Here is a 16,902-nt window from a genome sequence, read left to right as displayed (position 1 = left end):
TCATGGTTCGTGTTCATTAAGCGTTTAATTATTTGAAGTCGGTAATGACGGAGGAATTTTTCGCAATCGTTCATTGTTAAGACCTGCTGGTTGTTGACCCCCCGCAGTGATCACGAGTTCTGATCATTAGCTGCACCATCCATTCGTCATGCGTGTATGAGAAACTTATTTCTTAAAATAAAAACGGGTAATAAAAAAAAAAGAATTTTTTTTTTGAATAGGAGACTTAATGAGCACGGAAATGATCCGAGAAGAATGTCGAAAAATAAGAAGACATGCATATCACTGATCCTGTTTGTGCTCCTTACTCATCCCCAGATTCCTTGGTTGTTTCTTGATTCGTTTTAAATATATCCTTATGATTAATATCGAACAATTCTTTATTTATCTTATAGTTTCCCAATAAGAATTGTCACCATGATTAATGAACTTATAAAGGATCTCAACTATGGAGTGTTAAATTTAGAAGATGCATTTTAGTCGCCTTCTGGCCGATTTGTTATACAGTGGCGCACTTAAAATATCAAAATTACGCTTTAGTATACACGAAAAACAAATACATAAGCGGTTGGTGCTTTCCACCAACCATAAGCAAACTCACATTATGATTTTAATATGTAACAGTTCTAACGTAAAATACAGATGTTTCATAAAGACTTCACCGAATACAAATACAGTACTTGCATCACTAATGCTACTATAGAAAGGGCAACAAATCAAACGTCATATGGCAAAAGGAAGTTCTCTCTCTAAAGCAAGGCTTCCTCTTGCTACTTCTCAAGAAAAAGGATCCATTCTTTGGTCTTCGAGTTCTTCCACCTTTACTTAAAATTTAGTGTATACGTTATGTTAAGAAACGTATTTACATTGTATCACCACCAAAAGTAACGCATTCGTTTCGATAACACACTCAGCAGAGCCTCCATAGCTCAATTGATATGGACGAACGCTGTGGTTGGAAAGACCCAAGTTCGAATCCCATCTATGGCGACCTTTATCGGATGTTTTCGATCAAGTGGTGAGTTAGCCAGTCTCAGACGGAGGTAGATGAGTTTTTTTTTTCCTCCCGGAAAAACCTGAGGAATGCACAATAAATAAATTCACTCTCAACCAAATAAGAATTGTATTGCATTGATGGACATAGTGATCCTTATAGGTGCTTACACATTCACGTGAAACACGTGCAATGATTATAACAGACTGATCAAGTCTGATTTCATTGGAATTTAATCCCAAATTGACAGCGATATTCTGAGATCACTAACTGGTTCGGAAAAGTAATTTGTTCCTTTGAAATGAAAAGGCGCGTGAGAAAGGAGAGCAAGATTGGGTGGGTGGGGGGGGGGGGGGATTGTACTCATAATATTGTCTGCGTTACTGTTTTCTTGGCGTAGCTGCATTATCCTGATTAAACAGCGATAAAAAAATAAATAACTGTTGTTGTTAGCCAGCATTTTGAATGCTTTCCATGCTCTGTTTAAGACGGTTGGGTGGAAATAATAAAAAAATAATAACAGTCTATTGTCAAGCACGTAACACCGAGTGATTTTTGCTTGTTTAAATAACAATATGACAGGCAATCTTCCCATCAGCAGTGCTTTCGGAAAATTACTCTGAATGCGGCCAATGTTTCGATAGTGGCTTCTTTTCAGAAATTGTTGTTGAAAGCGAGGAGGAAGTAAGTTAGTGAGATGAAGTAGATAACTAAAGAAGACTGAAAAAGAAATGTGTGAGAGAGAAAATACGCGATCTGTTTTACTCCTAACGATACCATACACGAATCTATTTCATTTCGCGACCTGAATGACTGAAAAGAACGTATACAAAAGCATTATCTTCATTTCAGAAAGAAGAGAAATTGGTGGGTTTTTTGGACACTGAATCTCTATAAGTTTTTGTATGCATCTGATTCATTCTATCTTAAAAGGTTTGGTTATGCCAGGAAAATGAGGGCAAAACGGACATCTGTTTGAGCAACGGATTCCATATATCAACAGCTTATCCATTTGAAGTTAAGCACCTGAGATTGCCACTATGACCCAGTTTAACAAAAATTTGCATTTCGAAACTGGCCGAGTGGAAATGGAGATTCTTAGTTGCTTGGATGTAAAAAAAAAAATATATATATATATATTTTTTACTATTTAGTATTTGAATCACTTTAATTGTATTCAATGCGAGTTTTTCTTAATTTAAAATACAATTAATTAAGAAAGATATTAATCATAAATGAAACCAAGTAGACACTGAATAAATCTTCTCCAGTCAACTGCTGGCATGTGTATAGCACATTTTAATTATTCTTAGGAAGGATCACATTCAAATAAAGTCCCTAAACATGCGTCATAAATCTGATCGTATGCGCTGTGTGTAGGTACGAAACACAATTTTGCGTATCACATCGAGTGTTTCACAGTCCAAAGATCTCACCATAACAACAATTCTATTGACAAAAGGTACAAAGCCTTGACCTGTAAAGAAACGGCGCTATCCAATTACCTTATTCCGTTTCCCCAATAAGCGGGGCATTAAACATGTTAGAGGAAGTCTAATAACGAGGAAGCTGACATTGAAACCGATCAGTTTATTCTTAGGTTGCTTTGACGCGTAACTTTTGGCGGCGGCGCACGGTTTTATTGAACCCGCTCATTGCCTTTGGTACAACGTTAATCTTAACAGAGTGTTTTTTTTTTTTTTTTCCTACTTCTAAGAAAGAATACTTTTATTAACTTCCCTTACATCGGAAAAGTGTTCAGACCTTCCGCATAAATGCGATGACGTCAGAGCCGTCTTTTGAGATGAAAACTAATAAATGGGAGAGTGTTTTCACAAGAATATAAAGAGAAAACGCATTCACTTTTATACTGGTTGGGTATTTCCGCGACACCTTAATAGGTTGAAACCGAACCAAAGAAAGAAAGAAAGAAAGAACACCTGACAGTTAATGGGAAGGTTCAATGCTACTTTTGATGCTTCTGCATGCATTTGTTAGACATCGCTTGCCTGGGAAAGAAATCTGGGTTCGAATCCCGTGAAGGTGGCCAATATCAAACACAACATCCAACACTGGCAACCATTCGTCTTCCTAAATAAATGATTCGAGTCGTCGGGGTTGGCGGGAAGGAAGCACCCTGAAGAGTCATGAGTGCCAAGCTATTCTTCCACTACTCATGTCTTCTCCCAATGATCTTCTGGTAGCAAAGGTCTGAGACTAATTACACTATCTACCAATAATTGTCCAGACAATTTAGCAGGCGAACCCTATCGGGTATGCCCACCTTTGGCTTTGATCACCTCCTGCACCTTTCGAGGGAGACTTTCCACCAATGTGCGGCAGACATCAGGTGTGGAATTTGACTCTGTTCCTCCATCAAAGTAGCACTTAATTCAGCAACAGATCGATGACGTGCTGCTCTGGACCACAATCGCAGCTCCAGTTCGTCCTACATGTGTTTGATCAGGTTGAGGTCAGGAAAGTCGTTTAACACTCATCTCTTCATACCATTCCATAACAGCTGCAGCTCTGTGGCATGGGGCATGGTTGTCTTGCAAGTTACACGGGTCCATTCCATAAAAGCTCCAAAGTGTAGGCGACGCCTGATTATCCAGAATATCAATGTACTCAACTGCCTTCATACAACGACCAGTGGTCCCACTCCAAACCAGTTTAAATGAACCCACACACCATTCCGCCTCCACCACCAAACTTTACTGTGGGTACAACAGACTGTGGTAACAAGCATTCACCAGGCTGCCCCCACAAGTACTCACCAGGCTTCCCCCTGCCATCAGACTGGAAACAGGGGAACCTTGATTCATCGCTCCAGAGTACCGTTTTCCACTGGTCAATTTTCTAGTTCACACGCTGCTTGCAGTAGGCCAGACGAGCCGCCTTGTTTGTTTGTTGTTGTTGTGATGTTCAGCTTCTGTGCGGCTATTCTTCCGTGGAAACCCAGTAAACGGAGTTCTTTTCGTACAGTATCATTGCTCATCATGGTGTTACTGGCGCTCATCACCATGGAGCACTCATCACCATGATGAGCATGGTGTTACTGGCGCTCATCACGGATGATCTGTGCCGATTGTAGTAGGTTTTTGCGTGCCACCAGTTTTAACACCCTCCTGTCCCTGTCAGTAATTTTCGGCAGCCACCTTGGATGTTTTCCTGCACTAGAACGTCTCCATTTGTTGATCACATCGCCAGCCGTTGATTTTGGATGCTCCAGTTGAACGGCAATGGCACGTATGGACATGCTATCAATGTGACAGCCCACGATGACACCTCTCTCGAAGTCACTGAGTCGTGTTGCCATACTACCTGTATTCAACTGCAACGATGAAATACTGCTTCCTGCTATCTGTACACCGGTACAGATTAACCAACATACCATATTAACAAACCTGGAATGTTTCATAACTTTAAATATCAGGGTGTGTCCGCACCGATATAACGGAGATATTGGTAGATAGATGGTGCATTTTAAACCAAAAAAAAATAAAAATTTACTTAATGGTTTGCTGTGAAAATGAAAATAAAATTGAAAAGCATTTCATAATGCGTCAAAATTATTTTCATCATTTAAAGTTTTAAAATCTTTAGTGCCAAGTCCATAATGTTCAACCATTTATTTTCGATCGCAATGCGAAATGCATTATAAGCTCTGGCATCGGCCTCTAAATCAAATTTTCATTAATATTTGAGATTTTTTTTACCACTTTAATCACCAAAATGGTGGCTGCTCTCCTCGCCCTAACTTGTAGTTTCGATTTTTTTTTTTTTTTTTTTTTTTTTTTTTTAAGCTCATTAAACAGATTTATCGATATTTTATCTGACATTTTCTTGCTCTTAATGACCGTCCTCTGTTGCAGGAGTAGTCGTCTGGGAATAGTTCGGTTGATTTCCTCAGACAGGCCTAATTCTTGGAAACTGAGCCACATTTAAAATAAAACAAAAAAAAAAACCGATCATTCTCTAGAAGAGATATTTAAAAAGGATTGACTGTAAAAGGGGTGGAGGCCTTAGAACCAGAGGCGATGTTCTAATTTTATGTAATATGGTCGTAACATGCTTTACCCGAGTACTGATAACGGAGATATCACCGATTTAATTAGATTTGCATATAAAAAAAAAATTTGGTATCAGTGAATTCAAGTCAAAATGACATTCTTGTCCGGTGAGAGAAAATAAGTACTGTCAGATTGCGTCAATAAACAGGAGGTTCTCACAATTGAAAATTAGATTATTTGACCAGAAATATTGAGAAGCAGAAGGAAAGGATTAACGCAATGTAGTAACAAACTATTAGATATTTGGGCGGATTGTGTTGCTTTCGAAATTATGGACGAAGCAACTAAGGCAAACTAGTTAAAACAACTCCGGAAACTTGCCACAACCGGCTAAATAACCTTCAATTGAAGCCTTACCTATCCTCTTCGCTCCTTGCAGAGTATAGGGGCCTCTCAATTGAAGCCTTAAAAGCTTTTTGCGTTGTAGACGTGATTCGAACCCAGATTTTTCCAACCAAAGAGCAGCAGCGTTGATGAGTAAGGGGGGGGGGTTCAAGAGAAGTATGCATGTGTCTAATAAGAAGAGACATAATGAAGCAGATAATGGGGCGCTATAACAGAAATTATAAACTTTTAGCTTTTTGCAAAAAATACACATACCAGACTCAACGATATATTAAATTTCCATCAACAAGCGAGCAAACAGTTTTCAAGAATAGCTATCAAATTATTATTACCACTACTGTTAAAAACCTCCAGGTGGGGGGTCAAGGAGTCATTGATGAAAGCCCAAAATAATGGGGGAAAAAAACTAAAAAATAAAACACAATAATTTCCTTGACTTATGAAAAAGCCTTTGACTCAGACCTATATAAAATGTTAGAAGATTTAAAAGATACGGGAATAAACGACATCTGTGTTGACATTAACTCGTGAGAAAGAGGATTTGTAATAAAAATACAGACGGAAAAGAGAAATAAACATAAAAAAAGAGATCTTACAAGGAGATTCATTTCATTAAACTATGTAGCAAAAACACTTGAATGTGCTTTGAGGAAACAACTCAGATAAAAAAGGATCGAGTATAAACGGAGAATACTTCGATAATCTTGAATTCGCCGATGATATTTTACTAATAGCAACATCACCAAATGGATTAGAACGCGATGAATATAGAATTAAATCAAGTCTAGGAATAGTCTATAAATAAATCAAAAATAATGTATAGCAGAAATACTTTGCAAAGAAAACAAATGGAAATAAATTTAAAAAAAAAAGATTGAAATGGTGAGTTCATATAAATATGTAGCACAATCATTATAAATGGCCATAAATATAATGTAAAATATCAGCTAAATTAACAACAGGATGGAAAGGTTTTAACCATGCAGAAATGTATTTCGATGATATCTACCAAACTCTTTTAAAAGTAAGATTTATAAACAATGTTTCTCCTAGCCAGGCCAGGATACGCAATGAGAAAATATATCAACAGATGGACAAAAGAGAACAAGAGAATGGACACAAAGGCCAAATAGACTAGCAATCATGGGACGATGAGATAAAAATATATTATGGACATTTCTGGAGAAGAGATGCATAAGATCAGCTAAAATAGGAAAAAACAGGAAGAGGCATTCATTCAGCATTGGACCAAGCTGTTGACCATGATGAACAGTGGAATGACAATGTCTGTACACAGTACAATACGAAACGACGACATCTTGCTGGTGCTTTTCTTGAACTGTTTGCCAAATCGTGTTTAAAATGAAGCTATGTGTTCCAAGTATTCCAGAATCCTTAACTCCTTAACATACAAAGACGTCTGTGACACGTCTTTTGTTTATTGCACCAAAATTGATTTTGAATTCACATATAAATACAACTGAATATAGACGCTAGACAATCTTGTGCCCATTTCCTTTCAGCGCCGAGAAAAGTTGCCAACGGCGTGAATCGGCTATTTCGTTTGCGTTTGCACAAATTCATTATTTTTCAAATGATGATGAATTTGATCCAGCAAATCACCCTTGCCCAAAAAATTGGCAGAAAAACGACCGCTTTCTGATTTTTAATTGGTACGTTAAGGGGTTAATAGATTCTAGAACACTTGGACCACTTCCAGAAAAAAATCGCGCTTGAAAATGAAGTTTTGACTGCTACCTAGTACCGATCCCCTGATTACGTTAATGAATGTCATCTATTTACTTATGACGTTATTAAGTCATGCCCGCTAATGTACAAGTGGGCATGACTTAATAACGATTGGATATACGTTTAATGCGATTTTTAGGGTGGCCTACAAGCTAAACTTGAGTTATTTCACAAATCATTGTCCCTTAAGGACATGAAGTACCAAATATCACAAATCTGTGTATTCGGCTAATTAAAGCCGATGCGTAATGGGGTTACGCGATGCTCGTGCCCAGTGCCGGATTAAGGGGTGGGCTTCCCGGGGCGCCAAAACTAACGCCAGCAATAGAGCCTTATATCTATGCAACTTTGAAAACGCGAAGTAGGGTCTGATTTCTCATTAAAAGTCCATAGCGAGAGTGAAGAATGTATGATAGCAACCATAAACGATAAGAGTAAAATAAACCACCGCTAGATAGATAGCAGGGACTTCATTTTATAACAGTCATCATCACTATTCATTATGCGTGATTTTTTTTTTTTTTTGTTTTAAATATTTAAGATAGGATGGATCGCAAAGAAATTAAATTAAAAATACCATGTACTATAAAGTTGTTTTAATTGAAGCTCGAATTATGAAAGTTTAGTAAACAAATCAAAAATGTACATAATATTCAGTAGGAGAGGTTGAAGAGTGTGCAAAAGGTTGAATATTGGTACGACGGGGCGCATTGGCTAAACCAATTAACTAATTTAAAATTCTCGGAAAAGTTGTCAAACAAAGGCTTTCTCCATATTGTTCTAAGTTTAGGTGTTAGTTCATTAAATTAGAATTATAGAAGATCGTCTTTGCATAATTCTAAATTTGTGTTTTTGTATGGCGTTGTGTTTTTTGAAATGATTAAGTATTTCTTTTTGTTTTATTTTGCCTGTCCTTGAAATTTATAATAATACTGGTGATTTAGTTAAGTTTTATATTTTATTATTTTTACTATTAAATCCCCTTTTATTTAATCATAGAAATTTGGAATTTTTAACTCTTCAAAATGTCTTCTAAAAATTATCTGGAGCAGCAAACCGTAAAAGAAAATTAGAGAAAGATATATTTCTAAAAGTGCAAAATATTTAACTAACTTCCTAAAATCAACAAATTCATCTTCACCTGACTCTCCTTCTTTTAACATTTCAATAAAAGAAGATGCATCACGTGATGAAAATTCTAGAGAATTTAACTCTGATGATATAAGTCTAAATGAAAAAGAAAAAAAAAATGAAAATAATGATTAGCAAATTTCAAATTCAAAAGTGACAAATTTCAAAGAAAACCCGCAGAACATTTCTGAAAATACTTTTCAGTATAACGATCCTGCTACATGCCCTTTCTCATTAAACTCTGCAGATCGCGATTATATTTTATCTTCAGATTTATTAGAATGTACCTGAGATGAAAGCACTGGTTTCGTCTATCCTAGAGACAAAGAAAATCGATGTTTTTCAGCATCAATGTATTATAGAATAACTCCAAATGGTGAAAAATATTTACGAAAATGGCTTATTTATTCAATGAGTGCCAACAAAGTATTTTGTATTTGCTGCAAATTATTTTACTCTAATAAAGTAACTTCAGCCTTGGGATCAGTTGGTCATTGTAAGTGGAAACATATAAATGATTACTTAAAGAGTCATGAAAATTCACCAGAACATGTAAAAAATTATTTCAAATGGGTTGAAACAAATACGAGATTTGAAAAAAGTAAAACAATAGATGAAGAAATGCAGTCAGTCATTGTTAAAGAACGAGAGCATTGAAAAAATGTATTGAAAAGGCTGTGTGATATTTTATATTATTTTTATCAACCCATACTTTGGCTTTCCGCGGTTCATCAGATCGGTTGCATACTCCAAATAAAGGTAATTTTTTTGGGTTCGATAGAATTGTTGAGTAAATATGATGTCATTATGCACGAACATGTACGTCGCATTTTGTCGAAGGAAACCCATGTAACATATTGCAGCAAAACTATTCAAAACGAAATAATTTCTCTTTTGGCATCAGCTGTTTGCGATGATATTGTTAAGCGTGCCAAAGAAGCAAAATACTGTTCAATTATTTTAGATTGCACCCCAGATATTAGTCACAAAGAACAATTTTCTTTTACTTTACGATTCGTAGATTTAACCGAGTCTATTTTAGTTATTCAAGAACATTTTGTTTCATTCTATAAAATCAATGAATCTACAGGAGAATCATTATATGCTAAGATCATTACGTTGCTTTTAGATTTAAAAGTAAATATTAATGATATTAGAGGACAGCGCTATGACAACGGGTCCGATATGCGAGGAGAAAATAAAGGTGTTCAAGCTCGTTTACGGCAAGTAAATCCCCGCGTATTTTACATACCTTGTGGTTTCCATTCTTTAAATTTAGTTATAGGAGATGCAGCAAATGTCTTGCCCACAATCTTTTTTCATTTTTTGGTGTTATTCAACGGCTTTATACATTATTTTCAGCATCCGTTTCTAGATGGAAAATTTTAACTGATAATGTACCAAATTTCACTGTTAAAGCAGTATGTGAAACTCGTTGGGAGAGTCGTACTGAATGCATAGTCAGTTAGGTATCAGATGGTCGAAATTCATGATGCACTGATGATAATAATACTTAGTGAAAATTCAACCGATGCAGCCACCAAATCTGAATCTTCAACACTAGCAGAAAAACTTTGCGATTATTCCTTTTTAGTTATGTTAGTCACGTGGTATGACATACTTCATCGGATTAACATACTTAGCAAATCAATGCAAACAACAAGTATGGATTTAAAAACGGTTATAATTTTTTTAAATCATGTACGGAATTCATTAGATAATACCGTACACTAGAATTTGAAAATGCTTTGACTCAAGCTGAGGAATTAGCAAAGCTTTTAGGAACGGAGCCAATATTTACTGAAAAAAGAATAATTCGTAGGAAGAAATTATTTAGTTATGAATCTGAGGACACTCTTGTTACTGTTGATGAAAGAACAAAGTTTAGAATAACGATATTCAACATCGTTTTGGACACGATATTAACATCTCTTGAAGAAAGAAAGATTTGAACAAATAAAAACTTACGAGCGAAATTGGGGTTTTCTTTTTAATATAACTAAAATGGGCGATTTAAATAAATTAAAAAAACAATGTATGGATTTGCATTCAATTCTTCATCATGAAAATAATAGTGACATTGACGGGAACGAGCTCTTTGAAGAAATTAAATCTTTAAACAGTTTACTTCCGGAAAACATCAATTCGCCATTGAAAACTTTACAATTTTTAAAAGCAAACAATTTGCAGAATATACGTGGGTTGGATTGAGAATTCTGCTGACGATTCCTATTACAGTAGCAACAGCTGAGAGAAGTTTCAGCAAATTGAAACTTATCAAAACATATTTTGCGATCAACAATGGGGAGTGAGAGATTAAATTCTTCGGCCTTACTATCTATTGAAAATGCAGTTGTTCAGAAAATAGACATTAGCGAAAGAATAAAAACTTTCGCAGATTTAAAATCAAGAAAAATATATATGTAAGTTATAATTGATAAAATCAAAAGTGTAAAACTCATAATATTTTTCATAACCAATAATTTAGTAATTTTTTTTGTATATACTATTTTATTTTATTTTATTTTATTTATTTTTTTTTTGGTAGTGAATAGATATTGAATAGATTTTTTTTGATAGTGAATAGAACAGATATTAATCATTTGAGAAAACCTGTACCTACTTACAATCAGGAAGTATTAAATATTAAAAAAAAAAATCCTGGGGCGCCAAAGAAGGAGTTTGCCAGGGTCGCAAAATTGTCTTAGTCCGGCCATGCTCATGTCAATAAGAATAAAAATAGTACACGGAAAATCAGAAAAACGTGACAGCTGATTTACGAGGGTCGATCCAAAACATTCACATACACTGTGTTCACAAAATTCATTCGGACATTGGTCATATTTAAAATTACTTTTAATAAGAAACTATCAGCGTGTGTATTCATCTTTGGTATCAGTGACTGTACAACGACCTTTGTGAAACATTTCGGAACGGGTACGGAAGCAACCATCTTTGTGTGTTGAAGTACCATAGCACTGGAACGTGAAGGTCCCCAAGTTCAACGAAATCCTGGGGCAAGGTGGTCCTTCTAAATCAAGCTTAATCGTTAGACCAGGCCATTACGTAAGGCAAATCGCTTGATAAATATTTCAATTGTTCTATACTCCAAGAACGATGGGTAACGCACCACTTTAAACGACATTTATCATTGGTTTGGGTTGTTGGAACTTAAGGACTGCGGCTGGACAATGGACACGTAGATCATTCAATAAACACCTAAACGGAGGAAAGCGGATGTGCTTAAGGACTACTTTGCTGAGGCCAGGTTAACCCTGTAGCCATTTTAGAGCGGGTTAATTCACTTCTCGGAAGGAAAGATTCATTTGCGCTTCGGCATCGGATTTCTTGCCGAGAGGGATCGTTTATGAATCGTTGTACTGCACTCCCTTTTCCATCTTTTCACTTCAAACAGATATTTTAGTATTTTTTTTTCAACCGATAATTTAATTTAACACACTAAGTCTAGCCATATCTATTAAACGTTCTGTATTCCTTTTTTTTTTGTGTGTGTGTGTGTTCAAAATAAAAGATACAGAACTTGACAGTTGAACACTGTCAAGATTACTGCCCCCCCCCCCAAAAAAAAAAATCCCATACAACTCATGATCACAATTGTCGCCATAATTTCTCTAATTTTTTTAGTGATCCCCCCCCCCCAAATTTCAGGAATAAAACGGGCCCACTAGCTGAAATCCGGGGACATTAAAGACGCAGAATATTTTTTTTTTTAAATCTCTACGGATAAGTGCCACTATAACACCAACTTGTAAACCAGACTAAATTTTCTTTTGTTATTTTGCTTGCTGATTGGTTTCAGTTTTAGCCATCATTATATATACTGCTTGGAAAGAAGTCAAAGGACACAGTAGCGCAAGGAACAAACAGCAATGCCGACTACCTCAATAAGATGTAGGACCTCCCTTTCGCTGTGATAACTGCAACAATCGTACGGGGGCATACTTTCCACAAATAGGATAGCGATGAATGAGAATTTTGGACCATTCTTCCTGTAAGCATGTTACGAGGCCTTGGACTGTTGTGGGGAGGACGTCCCTTGACCTCACCCGACGATCCAGTTCATCCTGCAGATGCTCAATAGGAATTGAGATTACGGCTCTGTGGAGGCCAGTCAAGTGTGGTGACATGTCCACAAACCACAGAGTTACAGCAACAACCTTATGGCACAGTGCATTGGCTTGCTGAAAGAGACAAGCATCGTAGAAACACCACAAAAGTAGGAAGCATTGCAATGCATTACATTGTCCAGAATAGTCAGATATCTCTCGGAGTTCAACGTTCGTGGCATTACACTGCCACCTCTGAATTTCATAGTCGGGGTTACGTACTCTAGTAAGAGACGTTCACCAGGAATCCGCCACACCCGTCTACTGCTTGGTATAGGGTGTAGCGTGATTCGTTGCTCCATAACACAGCTTTCCAAGCCTCCACTGCGCACACTCTTTGCACTGAAGACAACGCTACATGTTGATTTGGGTAATGTCGGGCTTGCATATTTCAGTCCTATCATGAAAACTCATGTTGTGAAGTCGATACTCGGACCGTAGGTTGCTACGGTCACGTTCAGTGAGTGTGGCGCAGTGGTTAAATTCAACCGGGGCCAGAACTGTTTTATGCATTGGACCCAGAACATTTTTATGTTTTGTGACTTTTCCCCCTAACGAAACAGACAGCAATGGCAGGTTATTAAGACGTGCATATGATTGGTGCGGCATTAACAAAAGATCGCGCGAACGAAAGATAAAAGTATAGCCGACAATTGAGTTGAAAGGCTAACTCTCTTCAACCGAATTCCATATGTGAAACTGCCATAACAACATTCACTATATATATATATTTCTTAGTTTTGACACGTTTACGTGTTAAAACTAACATCTAATTAATAACAATAGTTTTTAGTTAGATACCGTGTTTGCCGGTGCAACATATGGTTTTGCTTGAGTCTATATATACAGCATAGCTTCTGTATGAGGGGACATGTGATTCATTAATTGTCGTTTTTATCCCAATTGTCTCTAATTACACTATTTGTTGAGAAATATATTACACAGACTGCTTATACCTTATTCACTGACATAATAAAAGTACTTGTTTTTCTTGCAGTATAGTGAGTGCTGGGGAGGCATGTTGTTTACCGCTGCAAGTGAGTTATTATCGCCCGACATGAACGTATTTAAGTTTTTTTTTTCATGTGCGAGGTATATGCGAAACTTTTTAATTTCTTTTTTTGAAAAGTAAAATCAGGGATGCGAATTATATTCGAGTAAGTACACTAATACCTTCTTTAAACCGAAAAATAGCTCGGATGACTGTGATAATACAAAACTAGTTTGTAATAACAATTTGTGTGTAGTTTCTGAAGAGAAAGAGGTCTGTAACGAATCCACAGAAAGACAGAATTCCTATCAGTTGCAATGAGATAATATTAATACTCTGAACGAAAGAAAAGATTTGCTGACTTGCTGGACACCCGACCAGTGGATCAAATTCAAAAGGTAAATGCAATTGGTTATTTTGTAGAAACATTTTTCTGTTTTGTGACTTTTCTTCCTTTAAGGTAATTATGCCTACATTATTGTGTTATTATTCCACAATTCTTTACAGATTTGAATGTGTATATAAAGTCAATATCAACAGTAGCCTGATTACGAACGCGTGATGAAAGGTAGCATTCAAAGGTGATGCAGCATTCAAAGGTAAATACGATTGGTTATTTTGTATAGGGCCCGGGAACTTATTCATTTAGAATTTAACCACTGGTGTGGTGAATCGTGGGAAGTCAACTGCAAATGCGGGTAGCACTTGCAGTTGACTTCCTGCGCCACCATCTCAGTATGGTATCATTGACTGTTGACTTGGAATGACAAAGTTATAAACAGTTTTCCGAACAAAGAGACATGCTGGATTATCATTAGCAACTATCATTTTTCTAGAAGATGGTTGCGTCTCCTAAATTTCTTGTGTATATTGGAATAGAAAGATGTTTCTTTTCAAGTAGGGGTTAAAATCTTGCACCTATTTTCCGTCCATTTTTGCATATCTGGCTGAGGAAACGCTATCACACAGAGCATCTAATGTTGCTTACTCCGATTCTAATTGGATTAAGCAATAGTGAGCATTAATCAGGCAACAGTCTGCGATTCATTTCCTGAAGACCTCTGTGCATGAAATTTTTTGCAATACATGAAAGAGAAAAAGCTTCGGCATTTTTCTGAAAACAGAAAAACTAAAGTATTATCTAAAATCGACACTAACACTACAAAATGCTGTTGGGCCACAGCTTTGCAAAGTGTTCCAGCACACAATATGCATATACTGTACGTGCCTAAAGGCTTCTGGATAATGAGTTTCCCTTGAAACTAAATAACCACGTTAGCTTGTCACTGAATCAGAAATAGTTTTTGGATATCTAAAAACTCTTTCCGAAACTTACAAATACCATTAAAGAAAAGAAGAAAAAAAAAAAGTGAGAAGGCAAGAGACTGGAAGCTAATGGAATTCAGACCAGTGGGAAATCAGAAGGTTCATACTTCGAAGTTCGGGAGAAAGAACGCTTCCTGTGAATGAAGGCAACACGTTAAGTATGTTTTCTTGGGCATATGAAGATTCTTTGTATTTCTTTTCAGTGCGAAAAGAAATACATCACACAGATCGATATATCTTTAAAATTTAGAGAAGGAAGAAGGCGCCACATTACACTTTCTAAAATAACGCGAAAATTAAAAATACTTTAAAAGCATTTCATTAATTTTATGAAATTTGTAAAATAAAGCATAAATAATAATAAACCAAATTATCATTAATTTTCCGACTCGTAATAATCTAAGACTCAACATTTAAAATTAGGATAACCACTACTACTAGATGGTAATTCCTTTCTGTTTTGCGCTTATGCGTAGACCATGCAGGCTTTCGAAACGAGATCCGATGGAACAGAGAGATTTAATTCCCGTATGTCTGTAAATTGCGTGCAGTATGTCCTTTTGGCCAATTTGAAGGATGCAAAACCTTACCACTTCCTTATGCGACCGGTTGACTCACCATCAGGTGAAAATCTTTTATGAAGGCTTTTCGTGTCCCCAGACAGGATTAGAACCCGGTCTTTCCAAAAGGCATCATCGATACTTGACTGAGCAACGAAAGATCCCGAATTTCTAGATTTTTGACCAACACGTTTATTTTCGTATTGGCAATGGCGTAGCTAGAGCCTTTGCCACCCGGGACGATCCCTGGGTTTGCTGTCCCTCTCAATACACACCAAAAATACTACAAAAAGTCAAAACGACGTATATATAGTGAAATAAATTAAAACACTGTTTATTTTTGAAGTAAAACTTTAATTTCAACATTCTAAAATGTTATTTTTCTTGCTTTTCTGTTAGCAAAATCGTCGATGACATTGGCGAAGTCTATTTCATAATAATGTAGGTAAGTCTTAATCAATTTTATTTAGAAAAACTCCTCTCACAACACTTACAGCAATTGTGAGGAAAATTCGAAGTAGCATTACAATATTTGGAAATGAGTTCTCGAAACTGTATTTTAGAATTAACTGCAAAAGTTCAAAAAGGTTCAAAGTGCCGCCAGGGGCGGTCCCCCCCCCAACTACGCTACTGCGTGTTGGTCATAAACATTACAGTTTGCCTTCTAGATTTCATCGCAATAAAAATAAGGTATCAGAAATTAATTTCGTCGAATTGTTCGAATTCGTTAAATTTTTATTATTTTAATTCACCAAGTTCAAGGTTTGCGAAAGGATGTCCACCTCATCTGCTGCAATACATAGCATAGCTTGGCTTAAACTCATTCGGTGACAGTGCATTCAGTGTCCAACTGGCAATGCAGTTCTATTCTAGACGCAGAGTGCTGTTCACAGTAGTCCACGTGCGATCTGATCAAAGATTTATGCAGTGGTACAAATACAGCCACTTCGCTATCGCGGCTCGTCACCGTCTTCGTATACCTTTACCACCTTTGTATATGTTCCCTGACTACCATTATTTCACAATTCCATGACGACTTTTCCACCTTTACTACTCTCACCAATACAGTTCGCTATGTTGTATCTCGCAGTTCGAACCCAACCTCAATTGGAAACATGGGATATATCTGCTTATTTACTCCATCTATCCAAAACCCAAACGCAACTTATTCAAGTCCTGTTGGAAAAGTATTAGAAATACCCTCCCCCTTCTCTGTATGTGTGTGTTTCATCCTTATCTTTGAATTAAGCCATTTTAATTAGCTTTAGAATATAACAGTTCTTTTTAGAGTTTGGAGTACTTTTTAGAGTACGATCTTTTATATAAAATCTTGCAGTTATTTTTACAAATATTTGAACAGATAATTCACTTTTCATTTTTTAAAAAATGAAGCATTTCGTTTCAAATTTCTCTTCATCTACAGTAAAATATTATCATCAATGGTAAGAAAACTCTCCAAAGAGAACTTAGATTGTTGATGACATGAAAGATGCTGAAACAAGAGTATTCTTCAATCCGAGATTATTTTTGTTGTTCGTTTAAATGCTCAGATCTCAATGCATCTCAAGGAAAAACTTCAGTTTTAAAGTGCATTCTACAAATTAAA

The 16,902-nt window shown here is 36.3% G+C and overlaps 2 protein-coding genes across 2 annotated transcripts in view; one reads left to right on the top strand and one right to left on the bottom strand.

Annotated features, from left to right (window-relative positions):
- Positions 1–16,902, bottom strand: part of LOC150101753 (uncharacterized) — a 170,510-nt gene that overhangs the window by 100,427 nt on the left and 53,181 nt on the right. The gene's annotated exons all lie outside the window — the stretch shown is intronic.
- The window catches only part of LOC150101752 (zinc finger MYM-type protein 1-like), a 73,381-nt gene continuing 65,578 nt past the window's right edge, over positions 9,100–16,902 (top strand). The window contains exon 1 of the mRNA XM_090399905.1: positions 9,100–9,519. Within this exon, the coding sequence (XP_090256031.1) occupies positions 9,100–9,519 (420 nt within the window). The remainder of the gene's footprint in view (positions 9,520–16,902) is intronic.

This window comes from Typopeltis vanoorti, chromosome 11 (assembly GCF_054136105.1).
Source record: "Typopeltis vanoorti isolate ZY-2024b chromosome 11, IOZ_Tvanoo_1.0, whole genome shotgun sequence".
NCBI classification, from domain to species: domain Eukaryota; kingdom Metazoa; phylum Arthropoda; class Arachnida; order Uropygi; family Thelyphonidae; genus Typopeltis; species Typopeltis vanoorti.
The sequence above is the reverse complement of the archived record's forward strand: the minus strand, read 5'-3'. Positions and strand labels throughout refer to the sequence as shown.